At 40.7% G+C, this 27,926-nt stretch overlaps 1 protein-coding gene across 2 annotated transcripts in view; it reads left to right on the top strand.

Moving 5' to 3' along the window:
* The window catches only part of gtf2f2b (general transcription factor IIF, polypeptide 2b), a 133,694-nt gene that overhangs the window by 20,335 nt on the left and 85,433 nt on the right, over positions 1-27,926 (top strand). For both annotated transcript variants that reach the window (XM_072260808.1, XM_072260807.1), the window contains exon 4: positions 11,497-11,641. In XM_072260808.1, coding sequence (XP_072116909.1) covers positions 11,497-11,641 — 145 coding nt within the window. The remainder of the gene's footprint in view (positions 1-11,496; positions 11,642-27,926) is intronic.

Here is a 27,926-nt window from a genome sequence, read left to right as displayed (position 1 = left end):
TCAGAATTCTGAATAAGTTGGTGGAGTAGACATCGAGAGACTATTTTTTATTGCAGTTGTGTTCAGAGCTAAGAGTCGTTTATACAAGATAGTTACTCAGATACTCGATGAAGAAAAAGTAGAAGTTACATTGTTTAGAATGTGAAAATTACCACTGCAGAAAGTATTAAAGAAAGCAGTTATGGTACTTTCAAAGATGAACTTGATGAAAAAAATGTTATGCTGAAAACCATAGGCGTGTTGGGTGTGAAAGAGCCATGTATTTATTTTCCATCTGTATTGTGTTTTGTGTTGAGTATATATTATATGTCATGTTAGAAACGAAGAGTTTAGTTACGTATTCTTACTTTGTTTTTGGGGTCAGTCTTGTTTCAGTTGAGCTAAGGGAGTGACCTTTTTTTTGTTAACCCCATAATTATCCTTAAAACTACTGAACTATGTTTGAATATTCTTGACTACATTAAAGAATGCTTGGTTTAGGTACATTTAATATGTTAAAACTGTTTATTTCATCACATCGCTAGCCTTACTTTCATAAGTTTTCTACGTTTCAAGATTGTTTTGCTAGTTTCTTAATAACAGATCAAATGTATTCTTCGACTTTGGAACTTCATTATTGGATTGGATAGCACATCATACAGGATCAACCCCGCCCACCCGTGCTTAGTCTCCAAGTGTTTTTGTTTTGTTCGAGTAACTGCTACAGGGTGGAATGAGGAGTATGAATACTAGTACAAATTGGAGTTGCATATATTAGTTCTGCACTATATAATGGAAGGTGTGAGATTACAGAGCACATTTGGTATCAGTCATGAGACAGTAATAATTTATCCAACAGGTGCCACTGCCTTGATCAGGAGTGTTGTAGTGAGATATTTAGTTTGACGTTCTGGTGAAACAAGCTGTTATAAAAACATCATGTTCCACGTATTTTGTCAGGAAGAAAACTCCGTCTTTGCCAATCATGTTTTTCGAGAGGATTGCATACTTTCTGACCCTGACGTTGAGGGTTGCTTAGAGGACTAGGTTGTCTCCGCTAGAACAGGGTTCAATCAAGGTCTGTTAACATGGCTTTGCACACCGGCTACCACATAGGCTCTTTGTCCAGTGGCATGGAAGTCTCAGGTAACTGCAGATTATCACCTGGCCCCAAAACAGCGAAGGCTATAATGCAACAAGACCAAAAATTCCTCAAAGTCGTGCTCTGACAGAGCTTTGCAGATAACCTTTCTTTTTAAATCTTTTTATTAATTTTTCCAAAGTTATAAACAAAATAACAATGTTGATACAGAGAGATTGGAATAATCTTATTGTTAATAAACATATACAGAAAAGATTTCAGATAACACAGGTATAATAGACTTCCAAACTCATGATGTAATTAATCATAGAGAAAAAAGAAATAAAAAGAAAAAAATCCAAAGAAAAACCCTCCAAAAAAACCCAAAAAATAAACTAAATACTAAACCCAAAAAAGCAAACGGAACAAAACAAGGCTAGACCATTATCTTAAATCGAACACGTTTGCTAATGTCAGAAACTATTTGAGACAAACACCATTGGGAATATATAATAGATAGTGAGAGCTTATCCCTACTATTCCCCCAAACATGGGTGTGACAGCCTTAAAGAACTTACTTCACAGGACAATTCCGATCATCTTGACTTCTGAACCAAAATCACTCCAATTACAATTACTGAACTTCAGTTTGGTAATAGTGGGTTTATCCCTCTTGGTTTGCTTACCATTTGATGCAAATCCAGTCTAACAAAAATGTTTGTCTAAACTGTCAGCACAGTCAGTCGTGGTATTTCTGAGCTATTCTGGATGTTGGGCACCCATAAAGCAGGCCGTTTCTTTGCTCTTCTTGTCTTTTCCAAATATTGCTCAACTTGAGTACTGAAGGATGGTGGTGGTATTTATTAGATGGTTTCCTTCTGTGTCTTTGATAAAATGCCACAAGCCTGCACAGTCAGTGTTTAAGCTTCATTTTGTCTGTTTTCTCCCTAGTTATGTCAGGTGGATTTCTGGTAGGACAGTCATTACGATAGAATAGGCTGGGTCACTGTATGGAAGGTATGAGTATGTCAGTGTTTTGTTTGACCAGTCTGTGGGGCAACTCTCCCAATTTAGATGATAATTCCCAGATATCTGGGGGAGAGGGAGATGGACTGTAGAGATGGCTTTGTTTAATATATAATAGAACTGGCATGGCAGTTTTGGAAGCTGTTATGATCCAGTCACATAGGTTCAGAACAGGGGTTCTCAACCTTTTTTAGGCCATGGGCCCTTATCATTAACCAAGTTGTCTGTGGCCTCCAGGTTGGGAACCCTTGCTCTGGAGTTATAAGCAGGCCTGGTTAAGTAAAGAGAGCAGAGTTTCTTCTCTGAAGGATATTAATAAGTCAGATGGGTTTTATTACATTCTGGAGGCTGGTGGTCACCATTCCTGACAGTCGCATTTTCTTTCAAATTCTAAGTTACTTAATTAACTGAATTGGAATTTCCTGGTGCTTATGGCTTGAGATCAGCGGTTCCTATTCTTTTTGGGTGTTTTTTTATTAAAAATTTTTTATTGACACCCAGGGTGACAAAATGTGGCAGGAGCACTTGGAACTAAAAACTAATCCCTACCAGGAGAAAACAGCACCTGTTCTTTCCGCACTGTTCTCCAGCAGTTTAAGGACTAAGTCCAGCCGGAACATAACTCACAAGTGCTCTTGAAAGTCAGGTATTAACCCTACCTACCAACAACCAAGCATTGCCATCCTGGTCCCCTTCATGATAGCTTATGAAGAAGCATGTGACTTCCCTCCCAGAGATGATAGCTGTTTGTGCACTGGACTCTTGAAGGCTTGGACTGCATCGTTGCAGATGTTTCCAGATGCTGTTATAGCACAGTGAAGGTTACTATCCCCTTGGCTCCCAGACTACATCCCCAAGCATCGCCCTTTCCAGCCATTACATAAAACCTATAAAGAACTTTGATTTACGATGCACAGCGAAAGAAAATGGGAACTGCAAGTTCAAAGCAGTGGCAAATAATTGCAAATATTACTCAAATCTATTCAAAGCCACAAATAAAATTATTTCTTTACACCCTATCCTCGTTATATGCGTCTTCAGATTATGTGGATTCACAGTTATGCGAGGAACCTATTTCTACCAACGTCTCGTTATATGCGTCCAAGATTCACAGTTACGCGAGGAGCACTGCTTTCCCACCAATACAAATCACGTGCGCACACTTCACAGTCTCCCTGTTGGGATGAGGAACACTGCGTTCCCACCAACACAAGTCACGTGCGCGCGCCTCACAATCTCTCTCCCGCCACTCTCGCATTGGTTTTTGCAAGGTGTGGATGGGCGATCTTAAACTTTTATTGGTTTTATCTACAGTGCAGTGATTTTGTGCTTGAAGTATTTAACTATGCCTCCTAAGTGTCTGATGTCATGTCTTGCGCCGTCAGCCGAGCGGCAGAGAACTGCTTTAACACTTGAAAAAAAGTTAGAAATTATAAACAGCGTGGCATCAGCTGAAGGTAACACAGCTCTGGGACACTACTGCCCAGAACAGAATCTTGCCTTTAAAGTTCTTTTGTTGCTTGACAATGTGCCAGCCCATCCTAAACATTTGGACAGCATTCATCCTAACATTAACAGTGCATTTCCTGCCGCCAAACACAACATTGCTGATTCAACCACTCGACCGGTGTGATCCACATTCAAGGCGTACATATTTTTTTTACGGCGAACTATCTCTCAGATGCTGCAAGCAACAGACGATTTTGAAAATCCTGGCAGTTTACCGACGGTGAGGGAATAGTGGAAGTCGGAACACTTGGCACAAACGGCGATGGACATGGACCCAAGTTTAGAATGGAGTCAGCATTTCAGTCATTCCCTGCCGTCAATCCTTCTTCCCCACAAGCAAATTTATGCTGAAAAACAAAATGTGCCAAGCAAACAACCCTCACCACTTTATGCAAATCGCTGTAATCTTCTGCTGCCGGCAGTTCTGTGAGTTCTGTGAGTCTTCCTTAACCCCTTGCTGTGCTTGATATGATCCTGACGACCACAACCATCCGCCTTATCCGTGTAAAGCTGCCCGACAGCGCAACAACCACTCATCTCCCGGAGTGAACACACCTGCCACTGTTGGTGAGTACTGTACACCAGAGAATGTTAACTTTCTATGATTTATTACATTGAATATTGCCTTAAATTGATGAAATATAATACAAATGTTGTCTTGTAGTACTGCTTGTATGTCGTATTGGTATAAAAATGTGAATGAATTACAGATAAAACATAATTTAGGAAGCCCTCTGGAGCGGATCCCTATTTTCTCCATTTAAATAATTATTCACATTATGCGTCAACTTCGAGGAACATATCCCTCGCATGTAACGAGGATAGGGTGTAATTAATTACGATAAAACTATTTTCATCAACAATCTTAGAGCATACTTATTAGTTCAACTGCTCACTATTTCATTGCTTTTTCACTTTTCAGTAGGATGGATGGGCTTTGTGAAGGTCATTCAGAATTACTCAGATCCTCACATTCAGTAATTTGCAGTCTGTTTCGTGCTTTGGAAGTAGTAAAGCGACTGCACTGAAACCGTGCTTCACTAAACATGATGGTTGGAAAGGCAATAAAGAACATCTTGACCTTTTTCCACAGTACAGGGTAGTGTGTAGAGATCTCTTTCTGCAAGAAAAAGTCTTGATATGATTTGTTGAATCTTGGATTTGTAGCAAGATCAGTTCTTCCTGTTAATTCCTCATTACAAGTGTTCAGGAATGGATTTATTACCCAGTCTGGAATTTGGATGGAGAGAAGATCCTGAAATCTCTCTGACATGTCTTTATGGAGTTCACCCAGGTGGGAACAGTACACATGAAGATCATCATCTGGTATTCTTTCTTTCTCTTCCAACTCCGAGAGGCTCGCTCGGAAATTAGAAAAGGTTAGGGTGACCGATGTTACACCTAAGTAGGGTTTACTCAGACAGAAATATAGAGACAACTGATTTGATTTTGATATGATTTTCATCATTTTCTTGTAATTGAGAGACTGATTTCATTTAATTTTGTGAATAATTGTGACAAATAAGCAAAGTCATACCTAATATTCTTGAGTTGATTACTGAATGAAGCATTCAATCTTCAAAGAATTTTATCACAGTTTGAAAAAGTGTATAAAAACATCTCAGGCATTTTCCTTTTGAGAGCCACCTGACTTCTGTGTGCTATAGGAAGCATTCAAACTGTTCATCGTTCTCAGCACAAGGTTCTCAAAATAGTTGAGAATTGAGAGCATGGGACTTGATTTTATTTGCCACTATGATAACAGTATTTAATGATTTGTGCAGTCGATCCCTTAGGTTTTTTGCGACAAAATATCTGTGAATTACACGGTTAATGGTAAATATGTTAGATATAGTTTTTTCAAGAAAATGATAACTCACAGTGGTGTTCTGTCATTGATGGTGCCCCATCTGTTTCACAAGCAAGAATGTTGGTGAAAGGAATATCCTTCTCTTTGAAAAACTGCTCAGCAGCCCGGAATTTTGACTTCCCTTCGGATCTATTTCTAGTACTCTTGCAAATAACAACGCTTGGACCATGCTTTCATTTTTTATAAAGTGAACATAACCAAGAAGCAAAGATTTGTTGCCTGGCAATACTGACTCATCCAACTGCAGAACAAATTCTGTTGTTCTATGTTACACAATGTGTCGTTCACATTCTTAGACATTTCATCCATTCATCTTTGAACAAACTTAGCAGAATTGCTTTAATTATTTGGTCTGGTGACATTTGGTATGTAAAACTGTACTCAGAACCTCCCTTACTGCTGACAGAATCAGTTCTCCAATTGTATGGGGCTTTCCTAATTTAGCAATGAGCAATGAAATGTTGTGTGAAGCACACAGACCATCATTGTATTGTTGTGATGTGCTGGCAAGCATGTTTTGAAGTGTTTTACATTTCTGGAAGTTTTCACAAATTGACTGAAAATAATTGAAAATAATGTTTGCTTTATCAGAGTGTATTCTGTTCAAATGTTCAAGGGGCCTGGCTGTTTCATTGCCTCATCTGAAAAACTTTTTCACCCAACAGATACATTGATTGCTGTTGGTTGTTTGGTGCTAATATAAATCCATATTTCAGAGACTCTGCACAATACTGTCTACACTTCATTTTTGTTTGGTCTGTTTCTGCCATTTTCATTATGGATTAACGTCCACATTCAATCACCTATTGTTTAAATCCAGCCTCAAACAAAAGGGGAAAGTTATGATCTCATCATAACTAAGGCCAAACCTGACTCTGCCTGAAGGTACAAAGTAGGGCAGCAATACCTTCATTGGGCTGTGGGCTAGAGAAATGTAGTCAAGACTATTCAAAGGGGTAGATTCTGAACTTTACCCCACTGAATGGCTAAATTCCCAGGAACTGTGTCACTGCGTGGTTAGAGTATGGGAATCGTACTAGCTAACACTCTACTAAAGTAGTAAACAGAAATAATGCGCGGGCTGGGCCCAGAAATAACATAATTTATTCAGTTAGGATTTCTTATGGTATGCCAGACGCGGAAGTGACATATTGCATTTCAGCAGCTATAATGTGCTTTGAACAAAGTCTAAGAGAATAGTGGGTTAGCAAGAGATGAGGTGATTACATGATCATTGTAATCAATTATGAACACTGAGGATCAGATGCTTGTAGTAAATAAATAATTTCTTAAGTTAAACCTGTAATCTCTCAGCAGCAATTCCCCCCTTGCTAGTGAGCAACCCCTCCCTTCCCCCCAGGTTCATGTTATCTTTATCTTAGAAACTTCCACCCCCGACTGGAAGGGTGATATTGCCTACTTTGGGATCCATTGCTCTAAATTTGGGATTGGTTATTGAAACATTCCAGGCAGATGGGGTTCATTAGCTGTGGTTGGCAGCTCACCTAGGAGAAGGAAAACTCTGATCTCAAACTTCGGCTGCCTTGCGGTTCTCCCTACTCCTGATGAAGGCTTCGGGAGTAAATCCCCAGCAAAATTCTGGACCTGGAGATCCTAAAGCAGTACTAACATTGAGTTCTACGCTGATTAGCAGCTCCTGCAATGCCACCAATACCAAATTGTATCAGTCTCTGCCATTCCTTTGGAATCATCAGCTGCGTGGGCAACTGACTGCTCTCCATATCGTACTGCATGAGCTCGTGTACCAATTTCAACAGCTAGTACACAACATCCACAATCAACCCCGAACAACGGAAGGCCTCCTATTCAGTCACTGTTTTTGGTACCCAAACTCAATAAAGGGAACATTTATAATTGGGGTTATTCTGCAGCAAAATAGGATTTTGATTAATAATTGTTCTATAGCTCTGTGTAGGATAAAACATTAGGAAGTGAGGGAGGTTTGTATGTTGTTTTTAATGGGTATCATTGCAAAGAATTTACTTGTAAAGGAAAGCATTCAGCCCTTAATTTATTCATTTTGAAAAATACCTGTAACTTTAGGAGCATAAATCTTTTTTTAATAATCTGAGGGCTCTATTCTATCTCCAGCAACATATAGTTGCAAGAAAAGGTTTGTAAACCCTTGGCAATTACCTGGTTTTCTGCATTAATTACTCATAAAATGTGGTCTGATCTTCATCTAAGTCACAATAATAGACAAACACAATCTGCCTAAACTATTAACACACAAACAATTGTATTTCTTCTCGTCAGTACTGAGTACAAGCAATCACAGCCTAGGTTCAAGAGAGTATGTGAACCTCTGGGGTAATGTCTTCTACAAAAGTTATTTGGAGTCAGGTGTTCCAATCAATGAGATGAGATTGGAGGTGTGGGTTGTAGGGGTGCCCTGACCTATAAAAAAGACACACAAAGTCAGGTTACTGACATAACCTGCTCTTCTCAAGAAAGATGTTTATGTGTACCATACCTCAATCAAAACAACTTCCACAGGGGCTTACAGTTGCATGAAGCTGGAAAAGGCTACAAAAGTATTCCTAAAGACCTGAGTGTTCATCAGTCCACAGTAAGAGAAATTGTCTACAAATGGAGGAAATTCAGTACTGTTGCTACTCTCCCTAGGAGTGGACATCCTGCAAAGATCATACCAAGAGCACAATGTGCAATGCTGAAGGAGGATGAAAAAGAACCCAAGGTAACAGTAAAAGACCTGCAGAAATCTTGAGAACTTACTAAAGTCTCTATTTACGTCCACTATAAGAAAAACGCTGAACAAGAATGGTGTTGATGGAAGGACTCCTCAGAGGAAACCACTGGTCTAAAAAAAAATTGCTGCACATCTTAAGTTTGCAAAAGACCACCTGGATGTTCCACTGTACTTCTGGAACAAAGTTCTGTAGACAGATGAGGCAAAGGTTGAAATTTTTTGGCAGAAATGCACATTGCTATGTTTGGAGGGAAAAGGGCATTGCACACCAACACCAAAATCTCATCCTGACTGTGAAGCATGATGGAAGGAGCATCATGGCTTGGGGCTGCTTTGCTGCCTCAGGGCCTGGACAGCTTGCGATTGTTGAGGGAACAATGAATTCAAAATTGTATCAAGACATTTTACAGGGGAATGCAGGGTAATAGCCCATCACCTGAAGTTTAATAGAAATGGATAATGCAACAAGAATGATCCTAAACACAAGAGTAAATCAACAACAGAATGGTTTAAAAAGAAGAAAATGTATGCTTTGGAATGGCCACATCGGAGTCTAGATCTTAACCCAACTGAGATGCTGTGGCATGACCTGTAGAGGGCTGTTCATGCAAGGTATCACAGAAATACTGATGAACTGAAACAGTTTTATGCACAGGAATGGTCTAAAATTCCTCCTCACCATTGCGCTAGTCTGATCAGCAGCTATAGGAAACGTTTAGTGGAGGTTATTGCTGCTAAATGTTCTACCAGTTGCAAGGGCTCACATGCTTTTTCTAGCCTGGACTGTGAATAATTAAACAATGTGTTCAATAAAGACACAAAAGGTACAATTGTTTGTGTTATTAGTTTAGGCAGATTGTGTTTGTCTATTATTGTGACTTGGATGAAGAACAGACCACATTTTATGAGTAATTAATGCTGAAAATCATGTAAAGGGTTCGCAAACATTTTTTTGCAATTGTAAGTTATATTAATCTGTGTTTGAATAACAATTTCCTCATGTTAGTCCTGAAATTATCTATCACTGCTTTGGAAAATGGCTTTCAATTTTTTTTTACATTTATTTCTGTATAGCTAATGGTCTCCATCTTTGTAAGATCTCTCTGTTAATGTGGAATTAATGGTGTGTATTCGTTAATGTATGGTTGATGGCTGCTGTGGACTTAGACCTGAGACCTGTTTGTGTGCTCTGTCTCTATGATTCTGTGATACAGCGCAGGAAACAAGAATTATTTAGCCTTTCATGACTATTTCTGTTCTAATTATTCCTTTCCCTAGAGCTTTAATATGTTCCTTTTAAATACTGATGTTCATTCTGCTTCCACCTCTTTTCCATATTAAGTGATTCAGACCATAGCAATTCGCTGCAGTAAAAATAATCTTGCTTCCTCTTCGTTCTTTGCTCTCAATTTTTTCAGATCATACGCAAATCTTATTTCTTGTCACGTCAAAGAGAAACCAGCCTGTGAGAAGATTTTCAGCAACAAATGCATTCTTTAAAGAGCAGTGTATTTTCAGCCATGTAGTAGTGCTCCCTTTAAGTTCAGTATAAGAGTATAATTACAGACATTTAGATTAATTATGACTGTGGAGATTGCCCAACATTGGATATGGAATGAACAAAAGTGAATTACGTTTGCGGATGAACTAATGTATTTTCCATCTGGAGAGAATTTTTTTGCAAGTCCACACTGAGGGTTATAAGACTGTCTTGGCTGCCTCTGTAGAATTCAGAACTAGTTACAAACTTGTTTGTAGCTAATTGAAGTCGCTTCCTTCACTATTTAGAGATTCATTGTGAAACAGGCCCTTCCAGCTCAATGTACTGCACCACCCTGCAGCCCACCTATTTAGCTCTAGCCTCATCGCAGGACCACTTTCAATAACTAGTTAACTTACTAACCAGTCTGTCTTTGGACTGTGGGAGGAAAGCAGAGCACCCAGAGAAAACCCACACCAATGTACAAACTCCTTACAGACGGCGTTGGAATTGAACTCGGAACTGCAGAATGCCCTCAGCTGTAATAGTGTCACACTGACTGTTACGGTGCCATGCTGCCCCATGTCATTGTTGTTTCCCATCATCTTCTAGTTAGCTCCCGAATTGTTCTTGCCAAATGTAACAGATACAAAGCATAGAAATTGAATGTGAATTAATAACATGGGAAAAAATGCTCAGAAATCTTGTGTGGTGTGACAGATAGTTTAAATTTTAATTTTGAATCCCAATGCTAAATATCCTCTCTGTCCCTAAGCCCAGCAAGATGAAATCCTTACCCCATAGACCGAATATTAACTACAAGTTTCTCACCCTCCAGTCTTCCCTTAGAGTCTTGCATTTAACAAAATCATGGCTGATCTGATTATAACCTCAATTTCCACATTCTGGTCAACCCACTGTAACCTTTCAACCCCTCTATTTCTGTCTTAGAATATTCAGAACTCTGCTTTCACTACCCTGTGAGCAAAAGAGTTACATAGACTCCATAATCCTCTGAGGACAAAACTGCCTCATTTTTGTCTTGTACAGGAACTAGAGGGAGGTAACTAGAATGAGGATTGGAAAAAGAGAGAAGGAGTGAGGGAAGTTACCAGAAATTGATGTTCATGCCGTCAGGTTGGAGGCTATCCAGACGGAATATGAGGTGTTGCTTCTCCAACCTGAGTTTAGCCTCATTGTGGCAGTAGAGGAGCCATGGACAGACGTGTCGGAATGGGAATGGGAAATCGAATTAAGACTGGCAGCCGTTGAGAGAGCAAGCTTCTTGCAGCGGATAGAACAAAGGTTCATATCACATTCTCAAAATCTCTTAGAACCTTTGACGTTTTAGTCAAGTCTCTTCTTGCTTCTGTGCACTCGGGCTAATGCCTTCCCAAGCTTTACTTGAGACTCTCCACCCATTCCAGCTGTTCGTTTCATAAATCTTCTCTGAACTGGGGTAGGCAGGCGAATCTTTTTTTTTCCATGGTCAAAATATCAAACAGGAGGGTGTCCTTTTAAGGTTAGAGGGGGAAATTAAAGACAATGTGAGGGGCAAGTTCTTTACACAGGGAATAGTAATGTGGTAGTATAATGCCATTCCAATGCCAGTGACCTGTGTTTGATTCCAGCCTTGTCTGTGAGGTGTTCAAACATTCCTATGTGACCCATGCCAACGTGTCCAGCATTTTGGCTTAAATCACACATTCAGCCCATCACTCTGTCTTCCAGGTGTCACAGGAAGAGATCACCAAGCAGAGAGAGTGGTTTGTTAGCTTATGAAATTGCAGCATCTGACTTGGCTTCTTTTATCCATCTAGGTGTCTTTCACTTTAAGTGAAGAGCTTGCATGTATCCAGAATGCCAGTGGGAAAGGTGCACCCATCAGTGCACCCAGAGAGCACCCATTCACAATGCAGAACGTTGGAGGACAGACGTTATCAGTTTTTACGGAAGGACCATCAGGTGAGTGTGTTGAAATATATAAATACAGCCAGGGTTTCACTTGTGTTATTAATATTGAAAAGTTACATAGGGACGGCAAGGTGGCGTGGTGGTTAACAGAATGCTTTATAGTACCAGTGACCTGTTCAATTCACCCCACTATCTGTAAGGAGCTTTTATGTTCTCACTGTGACCGCAGGGGTTTTCTCCGGATGCTCTGGTTTCCTCCCACAGTTGGTAGGTTGATTGTTCATTGTAAGTTGTCCTGTGCTTAGGCTAGGGTTAAATCGGGGTCAACTGGGCTGTGCGGCTCGAAGGGCCGGGACGGAAGAGCCTATTCTACACTGTATCTCAGTAAATAATAAATACAACTCCGTCCTAGGAAGAACACCCTTGCTCGTTCAGTTTCAGCTCAGACTGCTTCTGACTTGGATCATTGTGCTGAGGTTTGAAATCCTTTATACCAGAATAAGGAAGAATTATTTTCACTCCAGATAGTCATTGGCACATTAGTATATTGGTCAATCCATAAAAAACTTTGCTATTGTTTGCCAAATAGAAAATCCAAGATTTAAAAAGTTTCAGTTGCACATAATGGATGACTATCAGCCATCTATTTATACTAAGCCCATTTTATTTTCCCCGACCAGGTTCTGTTGTTCACCTACACATTACAGTTAACCTAGCAGCCAAACAATCTACCAACCTTTGGTAACTGGGAGGAGACTGGAATATCTGGAGAAACACAGCCAGTTACAGGGAAAAGGTGTAATTTCCATGCAGAAAACAAGAGAAGTCAGAATCAAACCCGGCTTGCTGGAGTGTTGCACTTGCAGCTTTTCTGACTGTGCCACTATGCCTTCCTTTTTGTAGGTATGTAAAGCCAGATCTTGACATTAGTATCAGATTTTAGTGCTACACTTATGATCTGAATCAGGAAGCTGTGCCACATCAAAATACAAATTTTTGGTTCAATTTAAACCTGCCTCCTAAAAATAACCAAGGTCTGAGTGAAAATCAAAGAACCTGAGGTATTGGAAATTTGAAATCAAACAATAGGTACTGGAAACACTTCTTGGGAAAGAGGGACGGAGTTAACTTTTGAGATTGAAAACTCTTTGTCAGAGCTGGGAAAAGGTTTGCAGGGAGCATGGGGAATGGATTGGGTAAAGGGAATATTTCTGATAGATCGTGGCCAAGGTTGCCCTGGGGATTAATTGCAAATAAGATAATCTTGTTGATGGATGAATGTGGGCATTTAAGGAGAGAAGACCTAATTGTTTGTTCATAAGAGCTATGAAATAACAGTGGTTAGAGAAGAAGAGAACTTTAGATAAAGGAATGAAATATACATAACATGCAGGGCTGTATGGCATGCCTATCGAGTCACCAATGCTAATACAGAGAGAAAAACTGGCCCAATATCATGGATTACCTTGCCCGTTCTGATGCAGACAAGGAAAGTAAAGGCTTCCTCTGCCATCGATGAAATTCCAGTGTTGGATATTCCTTGCCCTTCCCTCCACTTTAAATATTTTGAAGGAAAGACTCCCTTTGTGACTCCCTGGACAGCTCTTTTGTCTTCACCAACCACTACCTTTCTTACAGTGTTTTCCCATGCAACTACAGAAGATATGTTGAGTTTCCACCTTTTCACAATCCAGGGATCCAAGCAATCTCTCCATGTAGTTAATTTGCTTTTCTTTTGATCTAGTCTACTGCAGTCACAACGTTCACAATGTTAGACAAACCAAGTCTAGGTGGAGGATTGCTTTGCAAAGGACTTAAGCTTCATAGTTCTTGCCACTTCAATTCTCCATTCCATCCTCTGTCTTACCTATCTACCTGTGGCTTCCTGCACGGTTATAAAATGCCCAGTGAAAGCTCCTGAACTAGAGTAGACGTCTTCACTCACCACGACACTGAACTGATCACTGAGCACAACCTATGGACTCACCTTCAAGGACTCTACAACTCATGTGCTCAGTATTAGTTATTTACTATCTATTGTTGTTGGTTTCTTTTTATATTTGCACAGTTTGTCTTCTTTTGCGTGTCAGTCTCCGTGTGTGGTTTTTCCATTGATCCTATTGTATTTGGCGACATATAGGTATTTTGATCATAAACTTTCTTTGTAATTTGATCTTCTGCCTGGTCATATTGTAATGCTCTGTACTCAGTAGTGGATTATAGGACTTCTGGTAACTTGTTTTCTCCACCTGCATCTGACTGGGCTAAGTCATCCATCTTTGATAATTGGCTCAGTTTTTCTTCTCTGTGACAGCGTAGTCGGAACTGCTGGGCATGTCTTACAGCCCTGCATTTTGTAGCTATTGCATTTATCGTATTTGCTTTCAGTCGGTAACTGCCCTCATTCCACAGCTTTTATGAACAAAGGACTATGTTCTCTCTTTGCTCCCATTAACCCTTTAGCTAAACGATCTTGTATACAGCTTATTCCCAAGGCTCTGCCTATCAAAGTATTCCCCTTTTCCTATCCATCCCACTCCAAACTTTTTTCGTCCAATTTTATTGATGCTCTTCAACTTCAAAAATTAGTTCTACTTCTCTTTACAAATACATTGCCTGATTTACAGAGTGTTTATAGCATTGTTTCTTTTTAATCAAGCAGATATGTTTTGCTTCCCCCCTCCCCATTTCAAACACCAAAGCATGGCTTTACATGTCAGTGCCATCTATTTAGCACAGTTTCAGTGCTGTCTATTTAGAACATCTAGACTCAGTAAAGCAGATGAAATGCACTGCAGTTCCGAGGTGGGGAATGAAATCAATTTGAAAAACATTTCCAAATGTCTAAAAATAATCAAGACTAAGTTTAGACATGTGGTTGAACAGTAATATCGTCCACGTTGGGCAATAGCAAATATTGCGCTCTCCCATCCTTCCTTTCCTTTTTATAGTCCTATAACTTGTCATTTGTTGTAATGTGTTAGTTCATGAATTTCTCCATTCACATTTATGGGTATGCTTTTGATACATTTCTTTCTCACTGAAGTAAATGTCTAATTATAGTAATGCTAGTTAACTCAGTGTTTTACATGGGAATTTGTAATGAAAGGAAAGTTGCAGGAAGTATGTGGTGGTTCAACATTCTTCATGTATTACTTAACACAGTATGTGTTAGAAAGTTGACAGGCTTGTGACGGAGAGAATAAGAGAATGGGGATCAGAGAATGCCGGTATCCCTAACAGTCTGACGTCCTGAGGCAATGACCTAATTAGACTTGCTAGTGGGGCTACAGCGTTTGTGGTAAGGCCTTAACATGATGGATATTGATTTCTCAAACAACTGCTAGATGATGCATTTAATGCCAAGAAACAATGTGTCATTGGGGAGGTCATGAGAAATGGTAGGTGGTTTCATGTAAAAATAACAGCTATTCCAACAGCGAGCCCTTTGAAAGATTACCCACCACATCTTACAGTGGGAAAGAATGCACATTTATTTCCTTTGCTTTCCTCGTTTTTATTTTGCCCATATCTATCTATGCCATTTTCTACAAAATTATTCTTTCCTGTGCCGTCTTTCAAGTATTTTTGAAGTCAGCAATACCAGCCTGTCCCATTGTTGCTGCTTGATACTTCCATGAGATAGATCAAAACATGACCTGACTTTCAGAAATGTGAAATACCCTTTCTCTAAAATTCCAATTAGCTTTATCTCATACTGCAGTCTGGCTTAGCTTGATGTTGTAACTTCCAAAGTTCAGCTTTTTTCTGCTCTTTTTGTAACTTGCTTTTCCGATCTCTCTCTACGTTATTATTCCATTTTCTCCCACACTGCTCCTGGGTATTCCTGTATCAGGATAGAGTGAATGGATGTGCTGGAGGCAAAGAGATCAGAAACAGTCCCAAAGTGTGGGTTGTTTATTCCTCTCCATAGATGCTGACTTCCTTCAGCATTTTGTGTTATTCTCAATTTTCAGCATCTGACAGTCTCTTGTGTTTAGTCTTGTTTTTCTACCGTTTTGGTGGAGCACAAAATATGATCAGAACAAAGCAAAGGATTTGTTGAGTGATTTTAGCTGTCATGTTCTATAAACAAAATGTATGTTTGTACATAAGATTCAGAAAATCCTAGTGGCAGAAAATTTTGGGAACCATAACTCCAGTGTTAATTGGGTAATTGGTTAATCGAGGCAGCCACTGATTTGGGACACCACTTAAAGAAGAAAAACTAATCGAGAAAATAGCCAGGATTCCCTTCATTTATTTGGGACACTAAGTTGCTTAGTTGGGGCAGGAGATTGTTGCCAAACAGTTTCTAACTAGAGTCAGTCATGTGCACTTGTGTGGCAATTTGACACGACACCGTGCTTGGAGCGAGCAATTTTTAAATAACGTCGGTGATTTTTGTCACTGGTAATTGGCAAGAAATAAACAGTAGACAACTCAGAACTGTTTTGCTCACTGTGGTTTCAAACATTGGGTTTTGGAGATGCCAGAAACAGCTAGTGTGAAAATGAAACAATTTCACTACTTCAGGTTAGGAACGACAAATAATTTGAAAGCATCAGCAATCATCATGAACGTTACAATGGCAATAAAAAATTGGAGGATGCAATTGTCAAAGGCACTGCATGAAGGCAGTCCATTTTCTGTACGAAGTCAGCGCTTATTTTATTCATTTGTAGTCGATCAAAAGAACACGGCAGAATACCAACAATAACTACTATCAACTAATGCACAGGTTTATAGTACTGTAGTGGTACTAATAGTGTAATTTGTTCTGTATTTCATTTAAATACGTAGTTTGTACTCAGTTAAACAGTAGTTTGTCTAATTAATATCTTTTTAACATTTTCCATGAAACTTTGGCTAATTGGGGCAGCTGCTTAACTGGGCCAAAATGTTCTGGTCCTGGACCCGATGTGTCTCAATTTGCTGGAGTCCACTCTATGTCATGTTTCAAGTCCTGTCTATATGATATCTAAGAATTTTTCTGACTAGGTACCTTGTTTGTGTTTCAGTGATTCGGTATTAACTGTTTTCATATATTGTGTAATTCTGCAGACAAGTAATCTCATCCTGTGGTCAGCATATGATCGGCCTAGTTATAAGAGATTGGTTCACGCTCCAATTCCAAAGAACAGGAGAAAGACCACATTTAACTTTGCAGAATTTCTACTGAGGCCTGGAGCTTAATCTTACTAACCAATTGTAATGAAATAACTTTATGTCTTTTATCATTTTAATTGCTAATTATCATGCCTTTTCCTTTCTTGCTCTTAGCATTGTATTTTAAAGTTGCTGATCTTCACATTTGTCATGGTTTACGAACTTTCACAAGGTGGGAGAAAGTATCTCTTTAGCATTTCCATTGCTACAGATCCAACAAATTGGATTGGAGTGCAGTCATTACTCAACAGCAATAGGCAGCGAACAGCAAACACTCTTCTATTAATTCCTTTGTAGCCTTACTTAAGAAAGACGGAGATTCTGAAAAACCTAGTTCCTCTCCCTTAAGCAAAAGCACTAGGAGCTTAATTACAGGATTTTTCACAAACAGCTGAACCATTCCCAAGAACAGATGGCATTTGAAACTTGTTTAACACACACTGAGAAATGACACCTTCAGCAGTTTCTTGTATCAAAGCCCAAGAAAAATATCACACTTGTGTAGAAAGTTAAAGTGCAGGTTTGCAAAACAAGACCTTAGGGCCACATGTGTGCAAGAATACTGTTGTAATGCAGTCAGCTGATACAACACACCCCATAAGCATAGAACCATGCTATTGACTCTTATGCTGTAGTTGGCCAGGCTTCTGTGTTTTTTATTGCAGTTCGATGGAAAATAACTCACTCACAGTTATCTGGCTTTCCCAGTTGTATTTGTAAGCCAAGCTGGAAACTGGTGACATTCTTTGCAGCTATGTGTTATGCCCATGTTTTTATCATTTCCAGGTCTGATTTTTTCCAGTTTCTTTGCCAGCAACTAGACACAAGATAAAAACTTTCTGCGGATCCAGCTCCCTGTTTGCCATTATCCCTGTTTGTTGGCTTCCATTCCAGTAATGTTCACAAAGTATAGAGTTCAAAGTCCATGACTTTGAATGCAAGTTCCTATATTCCTGTTGACTTTCCTTATCTCTAAAGCCTTCTCCATTTCTAAATTCCATCTTGCCCCCTTTGATTCTCTGTATCTGACCGGAATGCTCCTGTCTTTCCACTGGGTAATCAGTGGTTCTCTTCAGCCATTTGAATTCTCTTGAAACCAGTGTTAAAAGTTTCCCAAAGTATCTTTCTTGCTTTGCTGTCAGTCATTTAATCATTCAGTCATTCAGGAGAGTTTTACTTATGAGAACTGACAATGGAGTAGGGCTGCTTTCTTGCAGCAAGGAAGATTAAGGTATGTGAAATAAGTACAATATGCTTCCCATGGCAGAGAGCTTGTAAACTGGGTGACAATATTTAATTAGTAAAAGGGTTAGTAGGGGATAAGAAAAATCTCCTCAGCCAGAGAATATTGAGCGGCTAGAACTCATTACCAAAAACAAGGGCAAAAGAGACAGAAACCTCACCATGATTAAAGGATACCTGGATGAGCGTTGGGAGAACCATAACTTGCAAGGCAATGGACAAGACAGGTAGGAATAGGGAGAATTATTCTTACAGTCTTATGTTCTGAAGGGATAAATGAAGAGTGGAGAGAGAATAAAGGCAAACTGTGGAATATAAAATACAGCAGGTTCTGGTTAATTAGGCCATTGGTTAATGGGAACAGAGAATTTTTAAAACAACTCTTAGAACAAAAACTAAATTGAGAAAATAGCTGGGATTCCCTCTGTTTATTTGGAACTCTGTGCGACCTAATTGGGGCAGGAGATTGCTGCCGAACAGTTTCTAACTAGTGTCAGTGGAAGTCTCATGCACTTGCAAGGCAGTTAGACACTACTCCATGCTTAGGGCTATCAGTTTTTAAATAGTGTCGGTTGCATGGGTTTGTGTTCAAAAATGCAGTGATAATTCGGAACTGCTCACCGCAGTTTCAAGCATTCAGGCTTGAAGATGTCAGAAATGGCCGGGAGTGAAAATGAAACTATTTCAGTACTTCAGCAAGTTAGGAATTGTGAAGGGATTGGCAGTCATTTTGATTGCTACAATGAATACACAGATTTGGAGGATGCAATCTTCTAAAACATTGTATGAAGGCAGTCCATTATCTGCTCTAGGTGTCTACACTGATGTTCATTTACAATCAATCAAAAGAACACGGCAAATTAATTCCTCCTTCGACAACTATTAGGAGCTAATATACAGTTTTATAGTATTGTAATAGCATTGGTAGTGTTCTAGTTTGTTCTCTATTTCATTTAAAAACATAAATTGTTACTCAGTTAAACAGTAGTTTGTCTTTTTTTTTTACACCTTTCAATTGCTTCCATGAAACTTGGGCTAATTTGGGTGACCATCTAATTGGTCTAAAATGTACAGGTTTCCCCCGCCATCCGAAGGTAGAGCGTTCCTATGAAATGGTTCCTAAGCTGGAATGTCGTAAAGCGAAGAAGCAATTACCATTTATTTATATGGGAAAAATTTGTGAGCGTTCGCAGACCTAAAAAATAACCTACCAAATCATGTCAAATAACACATAAGTCCTAAAATAACAGTAACATATAGTAAAAGCAGGAATGATATGATAAATACACAGCCTATATAAAGTAGAAATACTTTTCTACAATCATTGCCACACTGTTCTCCGTAGCGAAAATCTCACACAAGCGTTCTTGGCAGAAACACTCTCTCCAGTAACCTTTAAGCTATGAAGCTGCGAAATCATACCAAATAAGGCATAAAACTACACAGCCTATATAAAGTAGAAATAGTGTATGTACACTGTAGTATCGCTTACGGGAATCGGGAAGACAGCGCCGAGCACACTGATGATGGTGTGTTAGGCTGAGTCGTCGGAGGTTGGGGTGGTGCAGTGGACCTCAACCTCCAGGCCGCTGACTGATACTGATCTGCGAAGAATACAGTGGTGGCCAGGACGTACCCAGCTCATCCTCAAGAAAAAAGCCGAAATAAACAAGCTAATTAATTAGGTGCTGCCCAGCACATAAATGTCGGCCCAGATCAGAGGCAACGCCAGGCAGCACCTAATTAATTAGCTTGTTTATTTCGACTTTTTTCTTAAAGATGTGTTGGGTGTGTCCCGGCTACCGCTGCATTCTCCGCAGCAATGTATTGGCCTGGGGGTTGGGGTGGTGGGACACTGGGGTGTCACCTCATCGTCGTCTGTTTCCATCAGGGTAGGCAGGTCATCTTCTTCACGTTCAGTTCCTGGATGACTTCACTCTCTGTCCGTTCACTACTGCATTCAGTTTCGATTGCATCAGCTCTTCATCTATCAGTTCTTGGTCATGGGATGCCAAAACCTCTTCAACATCATCTTCGTCAACCTCCACAAGCCAAACTCACTTTGTCCTTACTCCGTTCACCGTGATAGAAATGCTTAATTATGTCTAGTTTTACGCTAAGTGTAACACCCTTACGAGCTCTTTTAGGCTTTTCCGATACCGTAGAACTCATCTTGCTAACGGCTGCTCACAGGCACGTATTTAAGCAATGCCGGCGAGAATGCAGTTCTGGGGGAGAGTGGCTGCTCGGGGCACGCACTGCTTTTTTTGTAACAGTGAAAACACCTTCTGTTAGCGAAAACTGGGAACTAATGTAGGTCTTTCATAACAGCAAGGTTTCGTAAAGCAAACGTTCGAAAAGCGGGGGACACCTGTACTAGTTCCGATGTGTCCCAATTAACTAAAATTCACTGTACTGCAATTGTAAAAATATGAAGTAAAATAATATGTTGAAAATATCCAACAGGTTAGGTAGGATCCGTGAGGAGAGAGGAAGAACTGAAAGAACATTATGGGTTGATGTTCTTTCATTAAGGGACTTGGCCTGCTCTGATGCAGTTGGTCTGAAATACTTGAGTCAGACGCCAAGCCTCGTGGGGTGCAGTCCCTCTAGTTTGACGTGACGTAACTTCATTGCAGCAGTGTTGGACACCAAAGGAAGAAGTTCAAGTGTGAGAGGACGGACAATTAAAGTAGCAGGCAACTGGAAGCTCAGGGTTATCCAAGCAAAATGAATGGAGGGAAGTGTCACTCAACCTGCATTTGGTTTTGCCAGCGTAGAGGAGACCATATCATGAGCACCAAATGCAGTACACTGAATTAGCAGTGCAGAAGTGAATCTGGTACACTTAACTGGAGGTTGTAAAAGTGAATGCAATGCATTAAACTGGAAATAAAACTGATCTCTTTCCTGCGTCTTGGCTGGGCTCGATAGTTTCAGAGTGGGAGGTCTGACTTCCTGCTTGTCTCTGACTTCTCCATTTCAGTGAACAGGTGCAGATATCAGGGACAAAAGAACAGGAAGCGGAGACCAGCTGGCAGTTCTCCGCAGAACCATCAGCTAAAGATGAGGACTGACCAACTCAATGAGGAGAAACTTGTTTGGGCAGGATGTGAGTGATGCAAGTACAGCTAATTTAAGACAGGCATTCCTGTTCTGAGCTCAGTCTCCATTGGGCTGACACAGGCGTAAAACCGTTGCCTCCCACCTCTACTGAACTGTGCTATCAGTCTCAAATTTTGACGTTTCCCTGTGACCATGTGGATGCTCCAGTCTCTTCCCGCATTCCAAAAGATGTGTACAGTCGGCCAGTTAATTAGCTCCTCGTATTTACGAGTGATATACAGGTAGTGGATAGTGGCTCCATATGTCACTACTACAGGGCATGACGACCCTGCCTCACACGAGTCCTGGGCTCAGCTGGCTCTGGCTGACAGTACCCGGTATGGGCCCCTATCCAGGGTTACGGGTCCCACTGCCTTGTGGGTATCTTCAGGAGAAGAGAAGGCTAAGGAGTAAACCCTACACAAATCCGGAGTGGAGCCCCTAAGGCGGTCGGATGACGTATCACGTCACCTCCCGGCAGCTCCTGCAACCAAGCTGATGCCAACTGTACTGCTTCGCTTTCCTTTGGACCACATCCGCGAGGTCGAGAGGGGGATCTTGATGTCTGGGCAGCCCAGGATCTCCATATTCATCGCCCAGGTCTGCACCCCGGAACGGGCACATCCATTGTCTACTTAGACAGATAGAGCCATTAGTTAGTTATTAGTAGATTGAATATGGGGATGGGCTTAGTCACGACTATTTCCCAATCCCAAACACTAATTACACTGGAAAACAAAGAGTGTTGCTTCCTCAGAAACTTATTTTTGTTTATGGTAGACATAGTCATAGTTATAGTCATAGTCATACTTTATTGATCCCGAGGGAAATTGGCTTTCGTTACAGTTGCATCATAAATAATTAAGTAGTAATAAAACCATAAATAATTAAATAGTAATATGTAAATTGACTCAGGGTGTCTGACCCTCCAAGGGAGGAGTTGTAAAGTTTGATGGCCACAGGCAGGAATGACTTCCTATGACGCTCAGTGTTGCACCTCAGTGGAATGAGTCTCTGGCTGAATGTACGCCTGTGCCCATCCAGTCCACTATATAGTGGATGGGAGACATTGTCCAAGATGGCATGCAACTTGGACAGCATCCTCTTTTCAGACACCACCGTCAGAGAGTCCTGTTCCATCTCCACAACATCACTGGCCTTGGACGCGAATGAGTTTGTTGATTCTTTTGGTGTCTGCTACCTCAGCCTGCTGCCCCAGCACACAACAGCAAACATAATCGCACTGGCCACCACAGACTCGTAGAACATCTTCAGCATCGTCGGACAGATGTTAAAGGACCTCAGTCTCCTCAGGAAATAGAGACGGCTCTAACCCTTCTTGTAGACAGCCTCAGTGTTCTTTGACCAGTCCAATTTATTGTCAGTTTGTATCCCCAGGTATTTGTAATCCTCCACCATGTCCACACTGACCCCCTGGATGGAAACAGGGGTCACCGGTACCTTAGCTCTCCTCAGGTCTACCACCAGCTCCTTAGTCTTTTTCACATTAAGCTGCAGATAATTCTGCTCACACCATGTGACAAAGTTTCCTACCGTAGCCCTGTACTCAGCCTCATCTCCCTTGCTGATGCATCCAACTATGGCAGAGTCATCAGAAAACTTCTGAAGATGACAAGACTCTGTGCAGTAGTTGAAGTCCGAGGTGTAAATTGTGAAGAGAAAGGGAGACAAGACAGTGCCCTGTGGAGCCTCAGTGCTGCTGATCACCCTGTCAGACACACAGTGTTGCAAGCAGCCGGACTGTGGTCTGCCAGTCAGGTAATCAAGAATCCATGACACCAGGAAAGCATCCACCTGCATCGCTTTCAGCTTCTCCCCCAGCAGTGCAGGGCAGATGGTGTTGAATGCACTGGAGAAGTTGAAAAACATGACCCTCACAGTGCTCGCTGGCTTGTCCAGGTGGGCGTAGACATGGTTCAGCAGATAGACGATGGCATCCTCAACTGCTAGTTGGGGCTGTTAGGCGAACTGGAGGGGATCTAAGTGTGGCCTAACCATAGGCCGGAGAAACTCCAGAACAAGTCTGTCCAGGGTCTTCATGATGTGGGAGGTCAATGCCACCGGTCTGTAGTCATTGAGGCCACTGGGGCGTGGCGTCTTTGGCACAGGGACGAGGCAGGACGTCTTCCACAGTACAGGAACCCTCTGGAGCCTCAGGTTGAGGACATGGCGAAGTACTCCACATAGCTGAGGGGCACAGACTTTGAGCACCCTGGTACTGACACCATCCGGGCCTGCAGCCTTGCTTGGGTTGAGACGTTTCAACTGTCTTCTCACCTGTTCAGCTGTGAAGCCCACCGTGGTGGTTTCGTGTAGGGAAGGGCTATAGCCATGAGAGCAGGGTGGGGGACTGTGAGGAGGGGTAGGAGGGGAGAGTGGAATATGTATTGGTTGGGGGCTGACTCAAGCTTCCTCCTATACCTGTCTTTAGCCTCCCTGATCCTGGCTTTCAGGTCCCTCTGTATTGCCCTCAGCTCCTCCCTATTTCCATCTCTAAACGCCCTCTTTTTAGCGTTCAGGATGTCCTTAATATCCTTAAGTTGGTCTCTGGAATAAACAATGCGACCATACTGCTGCCACGCTAATGAGACGTGTCCGAATGTAACTATTTCCAGCGCTAAAAACCCAAATAAAACTCTCTCCACCAGCATGTTAGAGAGGGTGCAGCTTCAACGTGTTACCGTGAAAAAAAAATACAACAAATAACATAAGTTAAAAAAGTTTACAAAGTAAGAAAACTAGATGGAGCGGCTGTAACAGGCTGCATGCATGACCGGCGCATGTGCACTCATTTACCACTTGTAGCTGAACACAAATATAATTTCAGATTATCTGTATCACATAGGAATTTGGAGATGCAAGAAATTAACTTTTATTGAATATAATGCCTTTATTTACATAATGGTGCAGACATTTTTGCAATAGTTCAACTAAGCTAAAAATATTTTGTTGACTATTTTCATTTGTACTCATTGTCTGGGGCTTCGTGATTAAGTGGCCAACAATAATCGGGCAGCACTGATGGATTCCACTTGTCCTGACACAGTTTCTCCATGACCGCAATGTCCTGGTGAAACCTTTCACGATGCTCGTCACTGACAGTGCCAAGATTTACAGGGAATCCGAATGGGAATGCAGAAAATGAATCTTCAGTGACATGTTGCATTTCATGGTTGAAACATATTGTAAACCAGCTGCATGTAGCTTGGTGTTCTGTAGTTGCCAAGAAAATTTTCAACAACATCCTTGAATGTCTTCCATGTAATTTTCTTCAGTCCCACTAGAAGTTCTTTGAATTGTCAGTCATTGATTTGTGGACCAACAAAAATGCCTCCCTTAATCTTGGCATCAGTTATTCTGGAAAACATCTGTTTCAAATATTGAAACCCTTCATGGAAATTTTTGTGCCTGGTGACAGCAGATTCCTTGCATCTTGCACTCAATTATTCTACTTTTGCCTTTGACAAACCAAAGTCTCTGACCAGATCATTTAACTCAGATTGAGTTATCAGATGAGGCTCACTTCAAAATCTGTATCTGTATCAGTGTTGTACTCCATTCCTGGCTCATGCTTCATGGCATTTTCATCTGCCTCCTCTAGATTCCATGTCTTGTTTTTCTAAAACCTGTCCTGCCACACAGCATCTACCCAGGCATGCCTGGACAGGATACAAAACTTTTCAGCTTACATTGTGGGCAGCATTTTAATTTACTTGAATTATGAATTGCAATAGCAAATATAGGCGATTTTTAAAAAATGGTGCATGATTCTGAAATTCCATGGTGATTTTCATGATCAGTAGTCCAAAATCCATGAGATACACCCAAAACTGTTCAGGGAGCAAATTCTTTATTGTCCAGATACTTAGTGTAAGATTAGTGTATATGTGAGTCCCTGTTAATGTGGCTTTGTTGAACTTGTATCTGTGCTGTATGGTGAGCTGAAGGGTTTGTATCCATGGTCTATAACTCTATCTAAGAGAGCCACGGACTATTTAAGTTGGTCACTATTTCTTTGACAGCACCTGTTGTCTTTCTGGTACACAAATAGTTTGCTACTTTTATTGTTGTGATAACGTTGCCTACACTGCAAAATCAGTATATTGGCTGTTGGTATTTTTCTGGGGACATGAAGCCACACGTGAGTTCATATTATTAGTTGATAAATTCGTTTTAGAAAGTCTCCATCACCAGATGGAGAAAAAAGTCATGCATAGGTAAATATTTGGCATTGTATATTTTAATGTAGTTGTATTTTATATGATGCACACATTAATATAAATGTTCATTTTCACATAATACTGATTGTTCAGCTTAAGCATTTTTATTGCAAGCAGGCACTGTGGGTAGTGCATGTACTGGGCCAGATTCTGACAGACATGATCTGCTGCTTGATATTGGAGTAGTTTATCATTTAGAGAACTATAGGAACTATTAAAATGACATATTATCAAAATGAAAATGTTTATTTTTTTGAATAATTATGAACAAAATAGTAATATATAGGTTTGTCTCTTCTCTCAATCTCTCAGTAAGTCCTGAACGTCTACATTTCACAATACTGAACTGCTGACAAAATACAACACACCTTGACACAATATGTACCACAGTGATTTTAAAAATTTTGTTCTATTGCCCTTTCTTGTCAGTACACGCTACTCTTGCTAATGTAATACTAATCAATAGTTTTATTTTTAAGAACACTGATACTATTGTTTTCACTTTTTGATGATGTAGTCCTTGCTGGCCAGTGTGCTTTGGAAACAAAAGATGGAAAGCTTTGTCTCTGTATAGTTGAGTATAATTGAGAATGGGACAGAATGTGATCACAAATAAAGAGCATTTGATGACATTGACATTAGTATTGTAGAGTTGTTGTTCACTCTAAGCACAAAAATAATACATTTTAATAACGTAACTGAAGCTCTGAATAAAACTGCCGTATAATGTTGTTTAATATGAATCTTGATGCTCAGTTTACACTGCTTTGCATCAGAAATTGAGTCTATTGTGTAGCATTGTTAACCATCCGTTAAGAATGCCATGTTAATCTGGTCTGAGTTTAATTTGCACTCCCCACCATCATAAACATCGGTACACTACAACTGATCTACAGTTACTCACCAAAGTGATCATGACAACATCTACCTAACCCATGACTTCTACCACTAAGAAAAAAGACAGTGAGCATGTGAAAACACCATCCCAAACAGATTTCCTTCGAAGTCACATAACATTTTGACTTGGAAATACAGTATATCGTTATCCTCTCAGAATCTTATACGCCTCTATCAAGTTGTGTCTCATCCTCAATCACTCCAAAGAGAAAATCAATAGTTCACTCAACCTTTCCTGACAAAACATGTTCTCTACTCTAGGCAGCATTCTGGTAAATTTCTGCACCCTCTCTAAAGTTTCCACATCCTTCCTATAATGTAGCAACCAGAACTGAACACAACGTTCCAGGTGTGGTCTAAACAGTTTTACTGAACTGCAACATTAGCTCCTGACTCTACAACTCAAATCCCCAATTAGTGAAGGCCGGCAGCCTTGAAGGATCTATGGACGTGGACCCCAAGAGCCCTCTGATCCACACTGCTGAGAATCCTGTCATTAACCTTGTGCTCAACTCAGCCATCCAAAGTATACCATTTCGCAGTTTTCCAGTATGAACTCCTTTTACCACTTTCTCAGCCCAGCTCTGCAATCTCTCTATGACCCTTTACGCTATCTACAACAGCACCACCTTTTGTCTCATCTGCCAATTTACTAATCCACCCTTCCACTTCATCATCCTAGTCATATATTATAATTACAAAGAGCAGGGGTCCTTGTGGAACACCACTGGTCACCGATCTCCGGGTCGAATATGCTCCACCTAATGCCACCATCTGCCATCTGTGGGCTAGCTAATTCTGAATCCACATTGCCAAGTTTCCATGAATCCCATGCCTCATCACTTTCTGGATGAGCCTTCAATTGGGGATCTTTGGCAAATGCCTTACCAAAATCCATATACATAAAAACATAAGAAATAGGAGCAGGAGTAGGCAGTCTGGCCCATCGAGCCTGCTCTGCCACTCAATAAGATCATGGCTGATCTGGCCATGGACTCATCTCCACCTACCTGCCTTTTCCCCATAACCCTTAATTCCCCTACTATGCAAAAATCTATCCAACCTTGTTTTAAATATATTTACTGAGGTAACCACTGCTTCATTGTGCAGAGAATTCCACAGATTTACCACACTTTGGGAAAAGCAGTTCCTCCTCATCTGCATCTTAAATCTACTCCCCCGAATCTTGAGGGTATGCCCCTAGTTCTAGTCTCACCTACCAGTGGAAACAACTTTCCTGCCTCTATCTTATCTATCCCTTTCATTATTTTATATATTTCTGTAAGATTTCCTCTCATTCTTCTGAATTCTAGCAAGTACAGTCCCAGGTGACTCAATCTCTCCACATGGTCTAATCCCCTCATCTCTGGAATGAACCTGGTGAACCTCCTCTGCACTGCCTCCAAAGCCAATATGTCCTTCCTCAAGTCAGGAGACCAGAACTGCACACAGTACTCCAGGTGCGGCCTCACCAGTACCCTGTACAATTGCAGCATAACCTCCCTGCTCTTAAACTCATTCCCTCTAGCAGTGAAGGCCAACATTCCATTTGCCTTTTTGATAGCCTGCTGCTCCTGCAAACCAACCTTTTGTGATTCATGCACAAACACTCTTAAGTCCCTCTTCACAGCAGCATGCTGCAATTTTTTACCATTTAAGTAATAATCTGTTCTTTCATTTTT

Source organism: Mobula birostris, chromosome 6 (assembly GCF_030028105.1).
Source record: "Mobula birostris isolate sMobBir1 chromosome 6, sMobBir1.hap1, whole genome shotgun sequence".
Lineage (NCBI taxonomy): Eukaryota > Metazoa > Chordata > Chondrichthyes > Myliobatiformes > Myliobatidae > Mobula > Mobula birostris.
This window is presented reverse-complemented; position numbering and strand designations above follow the sequence as displayed.